Here is a 20330-nt window from a genome sequence, read left to right on the forward strand (position 1 = left end):
AGTTTCAGGGGAAAAAATATATCTTCTTGATTTTGTTTTTTTATGTTAAAAATATATTATTAATATTTCTATCTTAAATATACAGTAGGTGTATATAGTATGATTGCTATTAACTGATTAGAGAAATAATAATTATGTAACTACATTATTTTGTTATTTTGTTAAATTTTTATATTATTTTTAATAACAATATTTCAATACATAATTACATTAAATTAAATTTTAAATTAATTTTTATAATATCTATAGAATGATATTAATAATAGTTGTATACGAAAAATTAAAATTTTTATTACAAAGACTAGCGTGAATTAGAGAAATGTCTATAGATTATACTATGTCTGTAATAAATTCAATATGTTCTTATTAATATGAACTATACATTATTGCTATATGCTATTTATTTATTTTTGTTTAACTCTGTCATAATCAAAGTTATGTTATGATCAATTATTATATAATATACTGTGTAGGTATCTAGTTAAAAAAATAATAGTTTTTAAATTAAACTTATTATAAGAATAATAACAGTTAATATTGGAAAATATGTTTAAAAAATACTACTACTCCATTCCATAAATTTAAAGTAATAATAATAATAAAGCACCTAAATAAATATTAATATTTATTTTTTTTTTAATTTTAAGTTAAGTATTATCATATTCACAATAGAAACTTAAATGAAAAGAAAACACAAGTTTCACAGAGTGTAAATAATTTTATTTTACAATATTTGAATGCAACTGATTAATCTTATACATAGAACCATATTATCTTATTTATAAGTTCGTTTAAAATTAAATTACATTCTTTGTTCTATTAACTAGAATTGTAAATATTGTTCATATCACATATTTAGGTACGTAGTGTATAAAAAAAATACTTGTAATAAAAAGCTATTATAAATAAAATGCGATTTTTGCATACAACTTTCATTTATATTCTTTTAAACATTTAAGATTGAAAATTCAAGAATTAAGATATTCTTTAAGACTCGACAGATTACAATCTGTTGGAAGCCTTCACGTAATCCAAACATCTTTTCAGCAATTTGTTATATTCACCGATGACTGAGACATGCATATCCGTTTATCTACTCTAACCCTTTGGAAGATTATTCCTTATCTCTTACAAACGATAGTTTTGTTAATGATATGGAATACGATGTTAACATGTAAGATTAAGATAACAGATACCATTATGTCAAAAGTACCTACTCAACACGTTATTATATAAGGAAATGATTTTTGAATAATTATTATTAGCTACAGACGCCACGTGTGATGAATCATGTATGGTTATATTATTATTATATATATTTATATTTACTCTGTGTTAAGCAATAATTAACACTTTATAATTTTATAGTAAACAAATTTTGACTAAAAAATTATATCTGAAATTATTATTTATATTTGTAATTAATGAATGCTTTTTACTAATATGTTTTCTTAAATTATTTTTAAACAAAAATCATTCTAAATAGCAAATATTCTCAGCACATTTCTGTTCATTCATTATCAATTTAGGACCAGCTAAAGAATTTTATATTTGATTATCAGTCTATAAGTCTATAATAATTTATAAATTATAATCATCGTTGTTTTTTCTGAGTCATTTTTTTCTTCAGATAATTCATTTAAATTTATTAAATAATAAATACTTGGGTTTTTCAATTTTTAATCAAAGCATTAAAAACTATTGTTGTTGCACTATACTGATGAAGATTTTTATGAAATGAACTTACTGTCAACATAATAAAAAATAAATCCACATATTCAATAAATAACTAATAAGGTTATCTGTGTCTAGACTTGTAAATTTTTCACTGTACATTGTCAATAATTCAAATGACCTATGCTCTCGTTTTTTTCAAATAAAAGGCGATAACATATTACGTTCTTCACAAATTTAAGCTCGTTATTTTTGCAAATAGTAATACAATTATATTAAATTAAACTTAGTTACGTTACGTAATTCATTGAATAAGTACTTATAAACGAAAAAATAATACTCGAAATTAAAACATAAATTGTTTTCATTCCTAAAGTGGCAAAATCTCATAATTAGAAGTACAAAATAATATTTAACATTTATCACGTAGTTTGATACATTCCTATTATTTTAATATGACGCATAAACGATTTTTCACAATATACCTACGAGTTTTTATTATAAATTCAATATTATGTTATAGAATAAAACTATAGAAGTACGCATGGAAAAATATATACAAGAAATATAATCAATTCTATACATGGAAAAGGATATCTAAAGTAAGTTACAACTTAGTCTATGTACATTTAAAACTGAAAATATTTCGGAAAGGGTTCACTAATTTTTTAATTATTTCCATTAATTCATGTACTTTATAAGAAAATTTCATAGTATAAAATCCATTTATATTTATATTCTATTCTCAAAAAGAAAGTCATCACTGAACTAAGATTTTAATGACCTAAAAACACATAAAAATGCACTAAAAAAAAATGCAAAAATGAACTTAAAAAATGTACTTAGATGAACAAAAAAAAATTTAATTTTAAAATAATTTTTATTATTAACTACTAATTATTATTTATTCATTTTTATATTAAATACAAGGTAAAAATTTGTTTTAAGATGTCAATTAAACAAATATATTTAATTTGAGCTGAAAATCAATTATATACTACTTTTTCAATATTAATATACTGTAGTAGATAATTGAGATTACCATATTACAAAACATATTAAAAAAAGCTTAAAATAAACACAAATGAGTTTAAATACACAAAATAAACGTAATATTTGTAAAAATAACCTTAAAAATGCAATAAAATGCATTTAACCCAAAAAATGCAAAATAATGCAAAATAAAAATTACATATTCTAAATTGCTATAATATATAATAAAATAAATTTAGTTTTTGGTTAGAGCTGTATAGCACTTATAGAAAAAAATGCAAACGCCGCATCAAAATCCTAGCTTTAGTTATCACTATAATATGTATAGTGTATACCTATAATCTGGGTTAGATAACCAATCAGGAGTATTAAAATATCAGAAATTTACCCCATGATCTGATTTTGGAAATTAAAATCTGTTTAACTTAGTTGTGATTAAACTATAAAAAAAATACATATTATTTATTTACAAAAGTGCTCTAAGTTATGATATAACTATAAACGCCTATTGTATCAGTTGATTTGATTTTCAGAATAATTGTTTTTTACAAAAAAGATGCATTATACTTACTATTATCTATAGGTATACGTATACATATATAAATACTTAATTATTATATGAGATGTTGCTACAATTTTATATTATATATATACACATTATACAATAATCAAAAAATATTTCGAATAAAATTACAATATTTTATGATAAAACAATTAATTTTTTTTAAATATAATAGATATTATTAATTAAGTAAACATTTTAAACGGCTGCACACGATTCCGGAATATGGCAACAAATCTATCAAAGTGTAAAATGTAATGCAAATTTGCGGAATCGTATTTCACCGGTTTTAATAACTTAAATTATCTTTTATGTTAGAAAAATCTGTAATTATCGTTTTTAGGCTATAAAATATCTATTATAATTTCGAATCAGGTATAACAATTTTTATAATGATATTGAAAGATCATCGTTTATGTATCAAACGTACAAAACCGTTGCAAGTGTTAATTTTGAAAGATTCGTTGAAAAAAATCATTTTTATTTATGTTAATCAATCTATAATAGGTTTATATAATATACATTATATAAATTATATATATCAATATATTTTAGAACGAAGTGGTATGATCGAGTTAATGACTATCATTAATCTAAATAAATTTTATAAATCTACACGACAGTGTACCTAACTTGGAAGAATTTGTTTCTATATTGGTAATTGTTAACAAACGGTAATAATAACGGTTATTAAATGTCTTCTAATTCATAGTTTTCATGTTTTTGGAAAGGTAGGGATAGAGCTAGGGACCCTGGTTATTCTAAACTGCGGTAGATAGAACGGCAGTTGTTCATACTTACTATACCTGATCTGTCATAAGTTTTAGCTAGAATTGATTTTTTTATAAATAATTAGTATATATAGTTAATTATTTATGATGAAAAAAATATTATAGAATTGTAAAATATTATTCATAATTGTGAATTTAATTTATATAATGAATTAATTAGTTTAATTATTATTTTAGTTAACTATAATAGTTTAGATAATTTATTGATTATTGCTAATGTTCTTTAAGTAACATTATAGTTAATATAATAATAATATTATAATATATTAATATACTATTATTAAAATCATTAAAATAAATTATTCCAATTTCACTGAGTTAAAAACTTTTGACGAAATTATTAAATATTATAAAGCAAAAATATTGTACAACATTCATTTCGTTTACAAATAATATTCATCTATCAAAATAGCTTAAATGATTTTTTTTTTTTTTAGTGTTCTGGTGGATAGATATTAACAATGAATATGTTTCTTATAATAGCAATATAGCCTCATAGATACATATTAAATTATTAAATTATTTTTTGAGTGAAACCGAATAAAGTTCGAATAAGTGGTCACATAGACAAATACAATGATACTAAGAGCCAAAATGTTTATGGATACATTTTATATAATTTGATAATTTTTTATAATCTAATATCTAATCCAATATTTTGATTATATATATAAGATGCAAGCCGCATCTGACAATGAAAAGAGCCACATGTGGCTCGCGAGCCGCAAGTTGGCCACCTATGCTATAAACTATTCATAAATCATAACTCATGATAAAATTTGTGTATACACACAGAATGGATTTTCCGGGTATAACATATTTGGGCGGTGTATGAAAATTTACCTACCTGAAAATTGATGAAATTTTTGGGTAAAAAACTGTAACTGCTAATCTGAAATTTAGTGTAATCCATTCCAATAATTATTTAATCATCTGATCTGTAGTCCATATATTAATTATTGGAAATTATTGCATTAAATATTATTGCTATAAATATTTAGCTGCTAGACACTAGTGCAGATTATATAATTGGTGTTCGCCGTTCGATAGTTTACGTTTGTTGTGGATTGAGCACTTTGTATGTGAAAAATAATTTTACCATGTTATCGATGTATTGATGGAAGCTTAAGTAAAAACCAATTCTAAAATAAATATCATTGAAAGAAAAATAATAATTTAATTATGAAAAAGAACTGAAGAAAAATTAAAATTTGAACAAAAATATTGAGAGACTTATCCAAAAAAAAAAAAAATAAATAAAAAAAAAAAATATTAAATTACATATAAAAATAAGGACTACGTTTTGCAGCAAAAAATTAATTAATCACATAAGAATAAAATTAGGATGGTTTTTTTTTTGAATATTTTTAGAAGACTATGAGCCACCTACTTGTGGTGCCTTTCAAGAAACTCTAATAGGCTCGGAATTAGTAAAATTTGCAAATATATGGAAAGAAATACGACATGCTATCAAAAAAGGAAATATTACGCCCAAACATTATATGGATTTACGGCCAAAAGGGTTTTGTTTTGGGTAAATTCGCCCCGAATATATTGCCATCTATTTTTCTATACCATAAGTAGTATGTGCAATAAATACACGCATTTTGAAAATAAAACTTTTATTTATATATTTATAAAAATTGCTATACATCAATTTTACCCACTTAAAAATACTTCCGTCCGTAGAAATACACTTATTCTATCGTCATTTCTATTGATCAAATTACCAAGTCCTGAAAAGTTAAACCTCCTCAGCTGTTTCGTAGTTTCAAGTTTTATGGTTTCTACTTTCTACATCGCCTCAGTGCTGTCCTCTCGTGACCATTTTACATTTTGAAAAAAAAAAAAATAAAAAATAAATCACAGGAGGCTATAAACCTGGAGAATATGGAAAGTGGTTGAGTGTTGTGATCGATTACTTCAGTCAATGCAGCACTATTTTCATCTTTAATTTTGGTCTGGTATCAGATTTTTTGAGAACATTTTCGTACACAATTTTTTCAGTCCTAAGTTTTCTGTCAAAATCGGCTGTACAGACGATTTTCTAATGCTCAGCATGTCAGCCATCACCGTACAGTCATCCTTCGATCAAAAAGTCCAAGACACCGCACACGTTCGATGTTTTGGTCATTACAAGTGGTTGAAAAACGCTTGGGTCTCACGTCGTTATTGAAGCCTTCGCGGCGTTTATGTAGAAACGATTAATCTACCCAAAAGAGCAGTTTTCTTCAAAGTATTATATTCATAAATAGTATTTAACATTTCATGAATTGTTAGCAAAGTTTTTCTAAGTTTCACCAACAATTTGACGATCACTTTTTGTTTAGTTAATCCGTCTATCTCCAATTTGATTAAAGATAAAGAAATAAAACACACAACTTGAACTTACGCTTTTTGTATTAAAGTATCAATGATCGACTATGATCGTATTGTAGCGTGTGCCCAGAATAGTACGATGTCGTACTTTACTCCACATATCACTGTATAGATAATTGATTTGCGTGTTTATCGGGCATACCTACTGCGTACTTAATTTTATTTTAATAATTTAAGTATTTAACTAAAAACAATTTGTCTGTGTAATACGTACTATCTCATGAATCGGAAGTTCTAGTCATAACGTTTATTGAATCATTTCTACCCAAATGTCAATAAAATATTGCAAAATATAATTGCACTGCATTACGATCTACTAGTAGCTAAATGTGTATGAATTATACAGTGTGTATAATGATTACAACTGTGTAATGATGTGTTGTACTGTAATTTTTATTTTGTTAGTTTATTTAAATTTGTATTTATAAAAATCTAATTAATAATAATGTTAATATTATATTCTATGATATGGACTTTTTCTCCAACTATTTCCATAACAAACTTTTTGTTAGTGTTCGAAATATCCACTTTTTACTACTGTTTATTTTACACATATTTCATTAGCTTTTATTTAAACGTTATATGAGGCGCGAAGGAAGTATGTGAATAAAATTATAATAATTTATTATACTATTATTATTTCTTAAGCGTTATTTTAATAGATCTTATAATAATTACATAGAAAATCACAATCACAGTTTAAATATTAGAGTTGTCTTAATTAAATGATCCGATTGCGATTATGAAGTGTTGAACGGTTTTTTCCACGAATCAATTACGATTTTTGTTTGACATTAAATGTATGAGTATTAATATAATTATCATATTTGTTTAATCGGTTTCGTCATTCCACGATGATTTATTTTCTTATCATCACATTTTAATTCTCAGTCGAATTATATTTAAACACTAAACACATTAAACACTACGACTGTTACTATTAATAATAATACTAATTCATACACGAAATATTATATTGTGCAATGTATGAGTGCGTATACGGAGACTTGTTGTAGTGGATCTACGACAACATTGCATGTTATCTGTCTACACGTTACATAAATTATTTTCCGCCGATCGCGTGATGCGATTTATCTGCGAGGCAAATAATCGATAAAAAATATCGAATGATTGTCGCAGCGTAGTGGCGACGCCTGCAGTGTACCTAGTGGTAGTGATAGTAGTGGGACAACAGCACCTACATGAAAAAAATAACCGATTTATTTATCCTCCTTCTCCGGAGAAACGAGTATGATATAATTACACACACACACACACACACACCACATACACACACAACGGTCAGTCATATTTTTCAACCGGTTAGGTTAGTTCGATCGGACCGCTCATTCAGTCGGTGTCACTACGGCCACGCGCTCGTCGACGTTGTATTTCGTGAGATCTGTTCTTATTTCTTTTGTATGAATAATATTGCAGGTAATACCTGAACTTAAACCATTAATACTACTCATTAGAAGTGCACCTATAAGGATCTATACAATCATAATTATCTACTTAATTATAATTTATAGGACATAAAATGGCGCAGTCTTCGTTGAAACAAGTGATCAACTTCGGAGCCGGACCGGCCAAGATCCCCAAACAGGTAGACTATCATTATATACTCGATGCAGGGAACTCATGTATAAGGGGCGATTCTCTTATCACAAAATAGTAATTTTCTCTACGATTTGACGAGTTTTTAAAAACGAATTTATTTATTCATAATTTGAGTTTGAAGTTATTAGAATACAGCATTTACAAAAAAAAAAAAAAATAATAATAATAAATATTTTATTACTTTTTATCAATATAATTTTTATTTTATTTTTTCATCGGTTTACTAGGTATCCCTATGCAATATCACTCATTGAACAAGTAAAACAAGTAAATGCTTGTAATATCTATTATTATAATTTTAATAAATTCTTTTTTTTAATGATAAATAAAATAGTATTTCAAAAAAATGTAGTGTTGTGATGACTTCAAAATATTTTTTTTCCAAAAATACTTAAGATTACTGAAAAAATGACTGCTTTGTTAAGCTGTTCAATAAATAAGTTAACAAGTTAAGTTACGTTTAACTAAGTTATATAATGAGTTACTTTTTTAAATTTGACTTCTAACTTCATTGTTTTCCATGATATACACTATACAGACATGTAAAGTAACTAACTAGTTAATTTTATAATTACGTTAAGACATTGAGTAATTTTTTTCTCAGGATAAATTATGACACGTCTTAGGTTTAAAATATATATTTTGTTTATAGTTCAAAATAATCGATTTTATAGAAAAAAAAACGGGAACATAATATATAATTTTATATGTTATCTCCATTTCATTAAACAATTGTTTTCATTACAAAAAAAAATAAATACGAATGGATAAAAAAAAAGAATTAGACCCTCAATAAGTTGGTCAATGAATTTTATAATTTTTCGCAATATTTCGCTAATATACAAATTGTTTTTATTGATAAAAAAGAAAAAATTAATTGTCCTCAAAAATTGCAAAATAATCTGTAAACTCACGCAAAATATCAGCAAAAGTACGTTTATGAGGATACAGTATTTATTGTAAATACTAAATTTTAAACTGTGAAAGTGCTGAATACAACATTCATCAATTTTAATATAGATCAAAATGACAAAATAAATAAATAAATAAATACAATGTTATGTAAATTTTCATAGAAAATTACATATTATCAAAACTCATTAATTTAAAATTTCTCAACATTAACATTACCAGACAACTCAATTTATTATTTAAAGGAATGTCAAAAAGATTACGGATGTCTTAAAAATTTAACTAATTAATTAATAACTTCTGTTAGGAGTGTTATATCTTTTTATGGTCAGCCTTTCTGTTATTATTTTTTCAAAAAAATATACCTAATAAATTTTTAATTAAGTTAAGTAACTTTTTTTTTATTCAACTTGTAATTTTTACTAGTTAATAAAAAGAAAATTTATTTCTGACTTGAAAAATTAGTTAACTTGCCAGTCTTTTTATTTTGTAATTAAACAACCTTTATATAATTTATTATTTTATGTGAGCTACGTATCTCATACGTCGGTAAGGAAATGGTGGTACTACAAATGTATTTTTATTTTCGTATTTAGGTTCTGGAACAGGTCAAAGACGAACTTTTGGATTGTGGTTGCGGAATCAGTGTTATGGAACTTAGTCACCGGTCATCCGAGTACACAACCATCAACAACCGAGCTATTCAGTTATACAGAGAATTACTGTAAATATAAATACGTTGTATTAATTATTCTTATTATACATATTTCTATATCAAAGCATATGTGTGCTGGTTTAGAACAGCGGGAACAATATTATTAGTTTTTGTTTATTAGAATATTTTAATAATGTAAATAAGCCTTGTTTCACAGCCGCGTGTAGTTGTGAAACCAGTGCAATAATTACTTATTTCGATTACATTACGTGTATCAATTAAGTGCTTAAGTAGACATAGGTTATCTTCTCAAAAAAATAAATGCATGGATAATAACTAATAACTATATATATAACAGGGACGGTCAAACTTTTTTCGACCGCGATTTACTAAAAATATACTTCACCTTTGAGGATCGACTTCGATAAAAAATTTTTTATTATTATTAAGTTACTATACCACCATAATTAATTTTGTGTGCGCAGCCTAAAAATAAATTCTAGCACGATCGACTTTAAAATTGTTTGCGATCGACCGGTCGATCGCGATTGACCGTTTGGCCGCCCCTGATATATAATAACTGTATATTTTAACATTTTTGGGCTTAAACAACATATTTTTGATTATAAGACCATATTTTAAGTTTTTAGTGAATTTAATGATAGTTTATCGAACATCAAGCATTTCGGTAAATGTTTTTCATGAATCTAAAATTTATATTAAGCTGTGAATTTATCATAAAGAGGGTACTAATTTTTATTCTTGGTCAGTGGGTAGGTTAGATTAAAGTATTGGCTGTAATATTGTCATTTTTTATACATAAGTACATGTAAAATTGAATGAAGTAAAATAATTAAGATAAATGAAATAGTTAAAGAAAAATATTTTTATTTTTTTCATATAATATAGGCAAGTAATTTTTTATGCATATTTGACTGTGTATTTTTAATTGTTGATGAATAAGTGTATATTTTTAATGAATATTTTGATGATTTTTGAGATTAAAATAAAAATACATTTTATAAAACTTAATTTAAAAATGTTGTGACAGTGATTATTTTTCATTAATGTTTTGTAAATTATTATAATATAACTAATAACTACTTACGTTCATGAATGTTTCGTTTTGTGCATATTCTCAAACAGTAATATATATTCATTTTAAATATTACCAAAATTATATCTTAATTTATTATTAATTATTTTTATTTTATATTAAATTATTATTACCTAAGAATCTTTAAATTTTCAATTTAATATGGTTTTTTTACATATATAAAATTTATATTACAGTAATATCCCAGAAAACTATAAAGTATTGTTGATGCAAGGAGGAGGAACCGGTGCTTTTGCTTCAGTAGCGTTGAACTTATTACACAGGGGCACAAAAGCCGACTACATTTTGACAGGTAATTGATTTAATTTTAATTTTATGAATATATACTTTATAATCTGTGATATTTTATTCAACAGGCGTTTGGTCTACTAAAGCTGCTAAAGAAGCATCTAAATACTTAAATGTAAGACACGTGTTTCCAAAACCGGAAAAATTTAATGGGATTCCCGATCAATCTACATGGAATCTAGATCCAGAAGCTGCATATGTGTATTATTGTGATAATGAAACGGTGAACGGTAAATATTTATTATTTACTACTCGTATATATTTTATTATTTTATTTTAGATTTTGAGTGGGGTGATGAATGTGTTGATTTTACAATGATGTATGTGTTTTTTTATCTGTTTATACTAAAATAGTTAATACTTTGATTTTCAGTTTATTTTTGGGGATCTTCTGATAAAAAATAGATCTATTTAGTCCTTTAACAGGTCTAAACTATAAACTAAAAATTCATAGTACTTAATAACCTAACTATGTAAAAAAAAAAAAATAATAATAATAATACTATTTATAAGAAAAACAGGAAGTTTTACGCAAAATTAGTCTTTGACAAAATCAATTTAGTTTTTTTTGTAGGTGTAATTCAAAAACAAATAAATTTAGATAACTGAAATTTTCACTAAACTGATAAACTAGGATTTCGATTTGTAAAATATTTTCCTAAATATTTTAATTTTTTTTTTTTACTAGGTAACAAAGTTTGAAGATTTAATACTAAGTTCTTTATGAGTTGTTATTGAAGCTATTTAAAAATGTAACTGTTACGTACTTTTCTCTTTTTTTGATTATTGTAGATATGTTATGGTAAATTAATAATTAGTAATTATCATTTCAATTATTTTTAAATTATTTATTTCAATTAAACGTTATTAATATTAGCGCAAAATTGAAATAAATGTGTAATTAGTTCAATAAAATATGTACGGATATGTGTAATAATATCTAACATAAATAATTTTTTTTTAAACTTCCAAAGGAGTTGAATTTCCTTTTATTCCGGAGACAAATGGCGTTCCATTGGTGTGTGACATGTCATCCAATATTATGACGAAGGTTTTTGACGTGACTAAGGTAAATTACTTCAATATAATATTTAATCGAATACGACAGTCTTATTTTTTCAATGATGATGTATCACCTTTTCGGTTTAAGACATGTAATCCTATTAATTTTGTTATTTCACTTAAAGTTTGGCGTGGTGATAGCTTGTGCGCAGAAGAATCTCGGTCCCGCGGGTATAACTGCAATTATTATACGCGAGGATCTTCTCGGAAAACCAAGCCCGCTTTGCCCACAAGTCTTCGACTACACACTGTTCACTCAAGAGAATTCTTTACTTAATACACCTCCAACTTTAATGTGAGTTTATTTTAAATATGTTTATATGAAAATAACTTTTAAAGTTTTATAATTTAAATAGAGTTTATATATTTTCACTTGTATTACAATGGGTGAAAAATCAAGGAGGTCTTGTTGCTATGGAAGCTAACTCAAAAGCAAAAAGCGAACTTTTATACAAAACCATAGAGAATTCTCGAGGTTTTTATTCATGTCCGGTGGCTAAGAACTCTAGAAGCCGCATTACTGTGCCGTTCTGTCTAAGTGCGGGAGCTGAGGCTGACAAGCAATTTCTTAAAGAAGCACAAGATTTAGGATTTTTACAGCTTAAAGGACACAGGTATTTAAAAATTATTGTATTTGTATTTCATATTAGTTTATACATGGTTTAAAACTACACTTTAATTATTTGTTTGTTTGCAGATTGGTGGGAGGAATTCGAGCGGCCATGTATAATGCTATGACTTTAGATGAAGTGGCAGTTCTAGTTGAATTCATGACTAAGTTTCAAGAACGAAATCCACAATATTCCGTTTAAAAATAATTAAAATATTCAATATTTAATATATATTCTTTGTTTTTGTTTTGTTCGTTTTGTCGACATCACGAAGAAAATGAGAAATTACAGTTCCTTTAAAGTTTAAACAGAAAATATGAAAATAATATTTTGAAAATCTGATCTTTAAAAGTTAGTGTATATTCAAGTAATTGTATACCACAGGATTGAGTTTTTGTACTTCCACAGTACAAAAAAAAATTGAGACGTAAAATATAATATATATACATATTACATATATTGTATTCCTATTTGATTTGCTTTTCAGTGACAAACAAACAAATATACAGTTTTATAAGCGAGAAAGATAAACAATGAATAAGTGGGAGCGAGAAAAAGAGAGCTTTTAGCGAAATAGGATATTTTATTATTACCGAGGAGGTTGAAAGGATAAATCAATGTCATGGACGGGTAGCGCCCAAATAACGGAATAAATTAGCATTTAGTTTCTCAAAAACACAATTTTCAACAGGAGGCAAAAGTGGGACTAAAATAATGAATTTATAGACTTACTTAAAACCTTGAAACTTGAGGACACATGTATAAACATAAATAATCATATTGTTTATTAGTATTTAAGTTTCACTCTTACAATTTATAAGAGCTTATAATTATTATATATAATAGTGAATTTCTAGTTTTATTTTTCATTGAATTTTGGTTTTTCTTTTTTTCTAAAGCGTAGGATTGGGTTGTTTTTACAAAAAAGTATTAAGTGATCGCACTTAAAATGTAATATATAGAAGTTATTATCAATCCAAATTAATCATTAAATTAAATAATATTAACATTTTTAATGAAATAACCTATGTATTAAATTTGAAGTTAATTTCAATCGCTTTAATTAAACATTCCATTAAAACTCTATACATCATAATTTTAAAACAAATTTCCAAAATTAACTTATCTGAGTATTTACTCTAAAACATTTCAGTAACTTGTAAAATTGATATGTCAAAAACAATTTTTGATTTCTTATTTAGTTTTAACTTTTAAATTATTATATAATAGAGGTTAAATCCTCGAATACTTAAAATCAACTAATTTATATAACCTGATTTAATATTGTACTAAGATGAAAATTATGTAATCCTTTTCTTTGAAAGTCAATAATTTTCGTTGTTGTGGCTACAATAATAATAAAAAAAATAATAGAGGTCAGATGAACCAAATTTAGGTATTTGACTTTGAGATATAGTTTAGTATTAAGATTTAAAAATTATAGCTGCATGGGTCGTTTAGATTTATAAATTAAAAATTTTTGATAGAATATATTTTTTTGCATTATTATAATTCGGATAAAATTATTCGATGATATATACCTAATCATAAAATATTATATTTATAAATCACTATAAGGAAAATAAAAACGCGTTACTTATATTTTTATAACACCTACATAAATGGTTACACAAGTGCAACAAGTATGATTTAAATACATTTTTAAGTACATTTAATTTTAATATTGTTGATCCACATTTCTATAGTTTAAGTATTTAAGTCTTAAAATCATTTTCTTACTTCTTAGTTAAATTAAATTAAAGTAATATAGATACTACCAACAAAAATTTAAAACAAATTTTTAATAATAATTATTAACTTATTGTTATTCTTATATATATATATTAATATTTAAGTTTTATACTTCACTAATATATATTTTCTTTTTCTTTCACTTCTATACTAAAGAATTAAATTCCAAATAATGTATTGAAAATACATTTTTATTTTTTCGACTGTTTCAACATCATCAAAAAATGTACCCATTATATTACATCAAAATAAAAAAAAATGTCATCGAAGAAATTTAAATTGAATAGTCTATGGATAGATGAATTATCTACAAAGTACACAATAGTACCATGAAATTATTTATTTAAACATTCTTTCAAAAACGAGAAGGGACTGTGGTCTCTGTTTTTTTTTATTTGGACCCCAATAAAGTATATAATAAAGTAGAACCTTGCTTTTTGTAAAAATATTCTGTATTCTGTTATATTTTATGACCATCGAGATTTGTAGGTATGAATAACGTATACATATTAATATTATATTATACGAATAGATTGTTATTGTCGGTCAATATGTACGTATTTTTTTTTTTCATTATGAGTGAATACATAGTAATAATTTATTATGTATTTTTATACATATTATAAATACTTAATTTTTTAATAATAGAACCATCGTACTATACAGGTATGTTAAAAATATTAAATCATGTGGATACAATTTGTATTCCTTCAGCTATATTCATTCTTGCTTATATTATTACATTTACATTATATATAAATTATAAAGTACGTATTAGTACGTATAATACCATATAATGTTTTATATTATTTAAGTGTGTTAAAGTACAATAAAACTGTATACTTATACTAAACTAAAAAATCATGCTGAAATCATTTTATAATCAAAAACTAAAAATCGATGTAAAATTGTACACTTGGGCATTGTATGACATTCCTTCTATGATATTATAGTGATTTAAATAATATTCTATTTTAAATAAACTATAAACCTTCACATTTGTAAAGACGTAATGACCATATAGAATTAAAAATTATATAGGTGTTTTGAAAAATCAATAGATTTTTGAGCTATATGAGATATGTATATTATTTTATAGTAAAATTACTTTGAGTTTATCAAACGAAGTATATTTGTTTACTATTAAACTAAAATAAAATAAAAAATATATTTAATAATACAAAAAAACGTATCATAAGTTTCTCAGTAATAAATTAAAAATCTATTCCATTACATTTGAGATACGTAGTGCAACACACCCATCCGTTTAATAAAACAAAGTGGCTATTGATATTTATATCTAATTCTATCCAGTTAAGGAGTAGTTGGTTAGCTATTCCCACTACACGAACCGGTCTCAAGGACCGGGTTGTTGAATTGATACAAATAAAGTTTTCTAAGTTATATTTTACAGGTCCTAGAAACTTATGACCTACGCTCATAAACTAACACAATAGAAACGATACTATAGCTACGTATTAAAAGGTTTATTTAAATGACTCAATATTAATATAATTACACAGTACACTATCACCTAAGTAACCCTGTTCTTGAGGGTAGTATTTGAAGATCACAGGTGTAGCGGAGTACGAGTTGAAGCGATTGAATAAATTACGATTTATCTATAAGGTAGGTTATTTTACCTATAGTAAATCAAATTAAAAATATCACTTAAAAATACAGAGATGACTATTGTTTCTATCTCACGAACTAAACTCGACTGACTAGCTATTTCAATGATTTGCATATACTCGTATTCTACATTCCTGTGTTCTTCTGACTTAAACAAAAATCGGAGAATGCAGCATAAATGACGCGTCAGTAACATGTATATCGATACAGTAGCTTACAATTAAATTAATATGATTAAATTTTATACAAACGATATTTGATATATAGTAAATGTATATCTATATACCTATAGCTTTATGTATTGTACATTAGTATCTATTATCTACATATACATTCTTAAAACACAGAGTGTCTATACGTTATAAATATTTGTTGTATTCAGAGGATAAAATGATAATATTAACTAGGTCGAAAGGCTAAAAGATTTCTTATACGAGACCTCTGTGAAATCAATGTGTATACCACTATTGGTACATAAATGGTAAATCAACCGTGGCTTTTTCAATTGGACGACCGGCGCGATTGAGTGAAGAGCTGGTATAAATTTATTATTTGTAGAAAAATTAACATCGTAATACTTTTAAAAAATAAAAAAATAAAAACGAACTTTGCGCGTGGCAAAAAATGTTAATACTCATTGATGTACCGTTCACTTCCGAGTAGAAACATTGTTATTCGAAGTTTAAATAAGTTATTATGATACAGAAAACATATGAATTCTGGTGGAAATTAAATGAAAATTAGATATTCCGTTAACGTAGTTTCTTCTATGCTTAAACGGCGCTTCTCGTTACATCGTCGCCTTGTAACATGAGGTGAATTTAATGACACTATGTATGTGTATACATTCCTCTACTACAAAACCGTTTTTCAAAATGGGATTTTGTAATCTGTTGTAGGTATACGCATTAACCTACTGCTAAAATGCTGCGATTCTATCTTAATCGCAATAATAATAATGATAATAATTAATAACAATAAATAATAAGATGACTCGCAGAAAACATGGTGCTTATGAGCTTAGAATTTTTTTCCACCCTGATAGATGTGGTGCATTTGAATTGTATGCCAAAAAAATAAACATAAACTGAATCGTTCAAATTGTACACTATGTAATATTTTATTAAAACAAAATTTCATAAGATTTTGTTCTACAAATGTATTCATTTTTTTAGTATTTAATTCAGACGTAGCCAATAGATATAACGCCGTTGTCTTTATGCGAAATTCTGAATTTCCTGTATACACCTAGAACTAAGGTGTCTTTATGTTGTACTGCACCATTCGCGGTTTAATTCAATGTGTTAGAATCTCAATTTTTTAATTGACTAAACAGTAAACGTTTTAGATATCTTTATAATATGCCATATCACTTATTAGGTTTTATAGTTAAGTTGAAAAATATCCAATTTTTCGTCACATATAGTTTTTTTTTATTATTATTATTATTTAAAGTAGAATATTTACAATCTGTATCTAGTAAGCAAATAGGATTTATTTAAAAAAAAATATTTACATGTTAATATAGTGTGAGGAGGGAGGCTGTCCAGTGATAGAACCCTCATGCATCGAGGGTGTCAGAGGTTTAGTAAATCTCTACACTAACGCCTTTTTAACCAACGAGTGAGATCATAAGTGGTCAAATAGTTATCAATATTATGCTGCTGACAAAAAAAATATTTAAAACTTAAAAACTATAAAAGGACATACTGGCTAACCTTTGATTTGTTCTAAATATATTTACTAACATAATTTAATTAGATAAACAACACAACAAATTATGGACAACACGATAGAGTGTAAAGGTACGTTTATAAACTAAAATATAATTTCTCATAACTTAATTTTACATAACATATACCTACATATTATTATGTTAAACGATACCTATGCAGTTAAACACGCGTTGCCCCTGGTAACGTCCGGACCACTTTTAAACGCTACAAAACTCACTGCATCTATAGATATACGATACCTAAAATATTTAGCTCATCGACCGAACACGCACACACGCGCATACACACACACACATACACACACACACATACACACACACACTTACATACATACACACACACCCTTTAGGCGAAACCTGCAGTATACAATCCAGTACTTATATTAGTTTTTCTTTAATTAATTTCAAAGTATTTAATTTTCAGATTCTTTTTTTTGCACAATTTTCAAAACTTTAACACAAAAAGACTTAAAAACAATATTTATGTAAAATGTTTCACCAAATACTTATATTAGTATTTTATAAAAATGATATGATTTTCAAAATATTTCAATATTGTACATAAGTGTTATAAAATGTTTATTATTCAGCATAAAAACTTGAAATTTAATATAAAATTCCAGATAAAATGTTCTTATTTGATTACATTTTTAGAAAATACAGTTTATATAAGTAATAAGTATTACAGTTTAAGTTATTAATAAATTCATTGAAACCATAAAAATATGTAAATTGTTGTGTAGTTAAAAATAAATACAATTTTTCATACAGTGGTGAGTAATATTGTATTCTGAGGAATTTTTCAACTAAGGGTTGGAGATTTTATTTCAGGGATTTTTATTGCATAATTCAAATTTAACACGTCTATATAGCAGTCTTATACAGACTTATTTAATGACGAGGTATAGGTATTAGGTACACGATACCTACCATACAGCAAATCACTACTCAGTTTTATTTTTTCCTTAAATAACTATAACTACAGCGGGTCTGTTGTGCATTCTATTTCCAACTAGCGGAATAATTACTATTTTTTATTATTTTATAACAAACATAATATACCATGTACCAGTGTTTGTGTTTGTGGATAATATTAACTATATTGTATTTTAGTCAAAAATCGAATACTTTTCCAAATTACGTCAATGACTTGTTTTAAATATCTACTATTGATATTGTCGATATTGACTAACAATTATGTAGAACAATATTGTATACTCGTCCCAAAGGAAAAAAAAATTTTAGAAAGTTGTAAGCTAGGTTTGAATAAAAATATTATTCTAAAAATCTTAGATCTTCTTATAATTAATCAATAATTATCTATTCTCATATTTTTGAGGACATTTTTAATCGCAAATTTTTCACGGCTGTGTTTTAATTTTTAAACATGAAATATATATAATTTTTTTGGCTAATAAACAAACAACAAGTGGTATTTAATGTAATTTCTAATGACTATTCATATGATCATGTATTATAATTTATAAACATCTATTTAAAAAATTTAGTGTAGTATAAAGAGTTCCGTCAATATATATAGACGTATAAAGCGTTTTTAAATTTGTATCACAGCAAAAATGTGTTTAATTTATAAATTTTTATTGAATACATTTATGAAAATGCAATATTACTCTCAGGATGAGATAAATTGGGTAAGTGATGTATTTAGAATTGTTCACATTATAAAATTGAATTCTTGAAAAATTAAAAATTTATAATAACCAATTTTCCAACAAGAAACAATGTTTAATTTAAGTTATGACAAATTATTGATCCAGATTATTCATGTCATATAATATTGTTCATAAATTTGTTTCTGGTCTTTATGAATTATACAGAGTAATATAAAAATACTTGTAACCCATTTCCATGCTTAATAATAAATTCTAAATAAGGGAAATATAGAGGCATCTCTTATTGGCCATAGTGTTTACTTATGACAAAGTTAATTTAAATATACGAACGTTTAGAAAATAATTAAAAATACAATGAATACAATACATATTGGTAAAAAGAACACTTCAATTATAAGCTTTGTATAATGAAAGATATGCAAGTGTTTATTTACGAGTACTATTATATAATATTATATTATGCTACTTCACTACATATTGAACAATATAAATAAATACAAATAAACATTACCTATATTTTTCTGAGAAGGAGGGTCAAATTGAATATAATTGAAATACTAATTAAATAATTAAAATGTTAATCATTTTTAATATAGTAAACATCAAACATGAAAGGAAGAAGGGCAGGTAGTAAATACTTAAATCTTTTGACGTATACACTTATGTTGTAAAACATATTATCTTGAGCATTCTTATGAAACAATTGTTTCATAAATCGAAAAGTAGATACCAATTGTTACCCTTAAATCCTAACAATGTTATTAAAGTGCGTACACATGTTTGTAAATATATATTAAATACATAATCTGTACTCTGTAGAATACTTAAATCAATATCTAATTATGCTTTCACGTGTAATAATTAATATGAGTTTTATTAAACAACTTCTGAATATTAAAATAATTGCATTATT

At 25.3% G+C, this 20330-nt stretch overlaps 1 protein-coding gene across 1 annotated transcript; it reads left to right on the plus strand.

Annotated features, from left to right (window-relative positions):
- Positions 1 to 7615: 7615 nt before the first annotated feature.
- On the plus strand, positions 7616 to 12895 carry LOC112591230 (probable phosphoserine aminotransferase). Its single transcript, XM_025334987.1, has 9 exons — positions 7616 to 7836; positions 7932 to 8005; positions 9528 to 9655; positions 10880 to 10995; positions 11060 to 11221; positions 11966 to 12060; positions 12179 to 12348; positions 12410 to 12667; positions 12751 to 12895. The coding sequence occupies exons 1-9, from the start codon at positions 7821 to 7823 to the stop codon at positions 12863 to 12865; spliced, it is 1134 nt and encodes a 377-aa protein (XP_025190772.1). The 5' UTR covers positions 7616 to 7820; the 3' UTR covers positions 12866 to 12895.
- Positions 12896 to 20330: the final 7435 nt, after the last annotated feature.

The sequence above is a fragment of the Melanaphis sacchari genome, unplaced genomic scaffold (genome assembly GCF_002803265.2).
Source record: "Melanaphis sacchari strain LSU unplaced genomic scaffold, SCAv2.0 Contig12_pilon_pilon, whole genome shotgun sequence".
Classification (NCBI taxonomy): domain Eukaryota; kingdom Metazoa; phylum Arthropoda; class Insecta; order Hemiptera; family Aphididae; genus Melanaphis; species Melanaphis sacchari.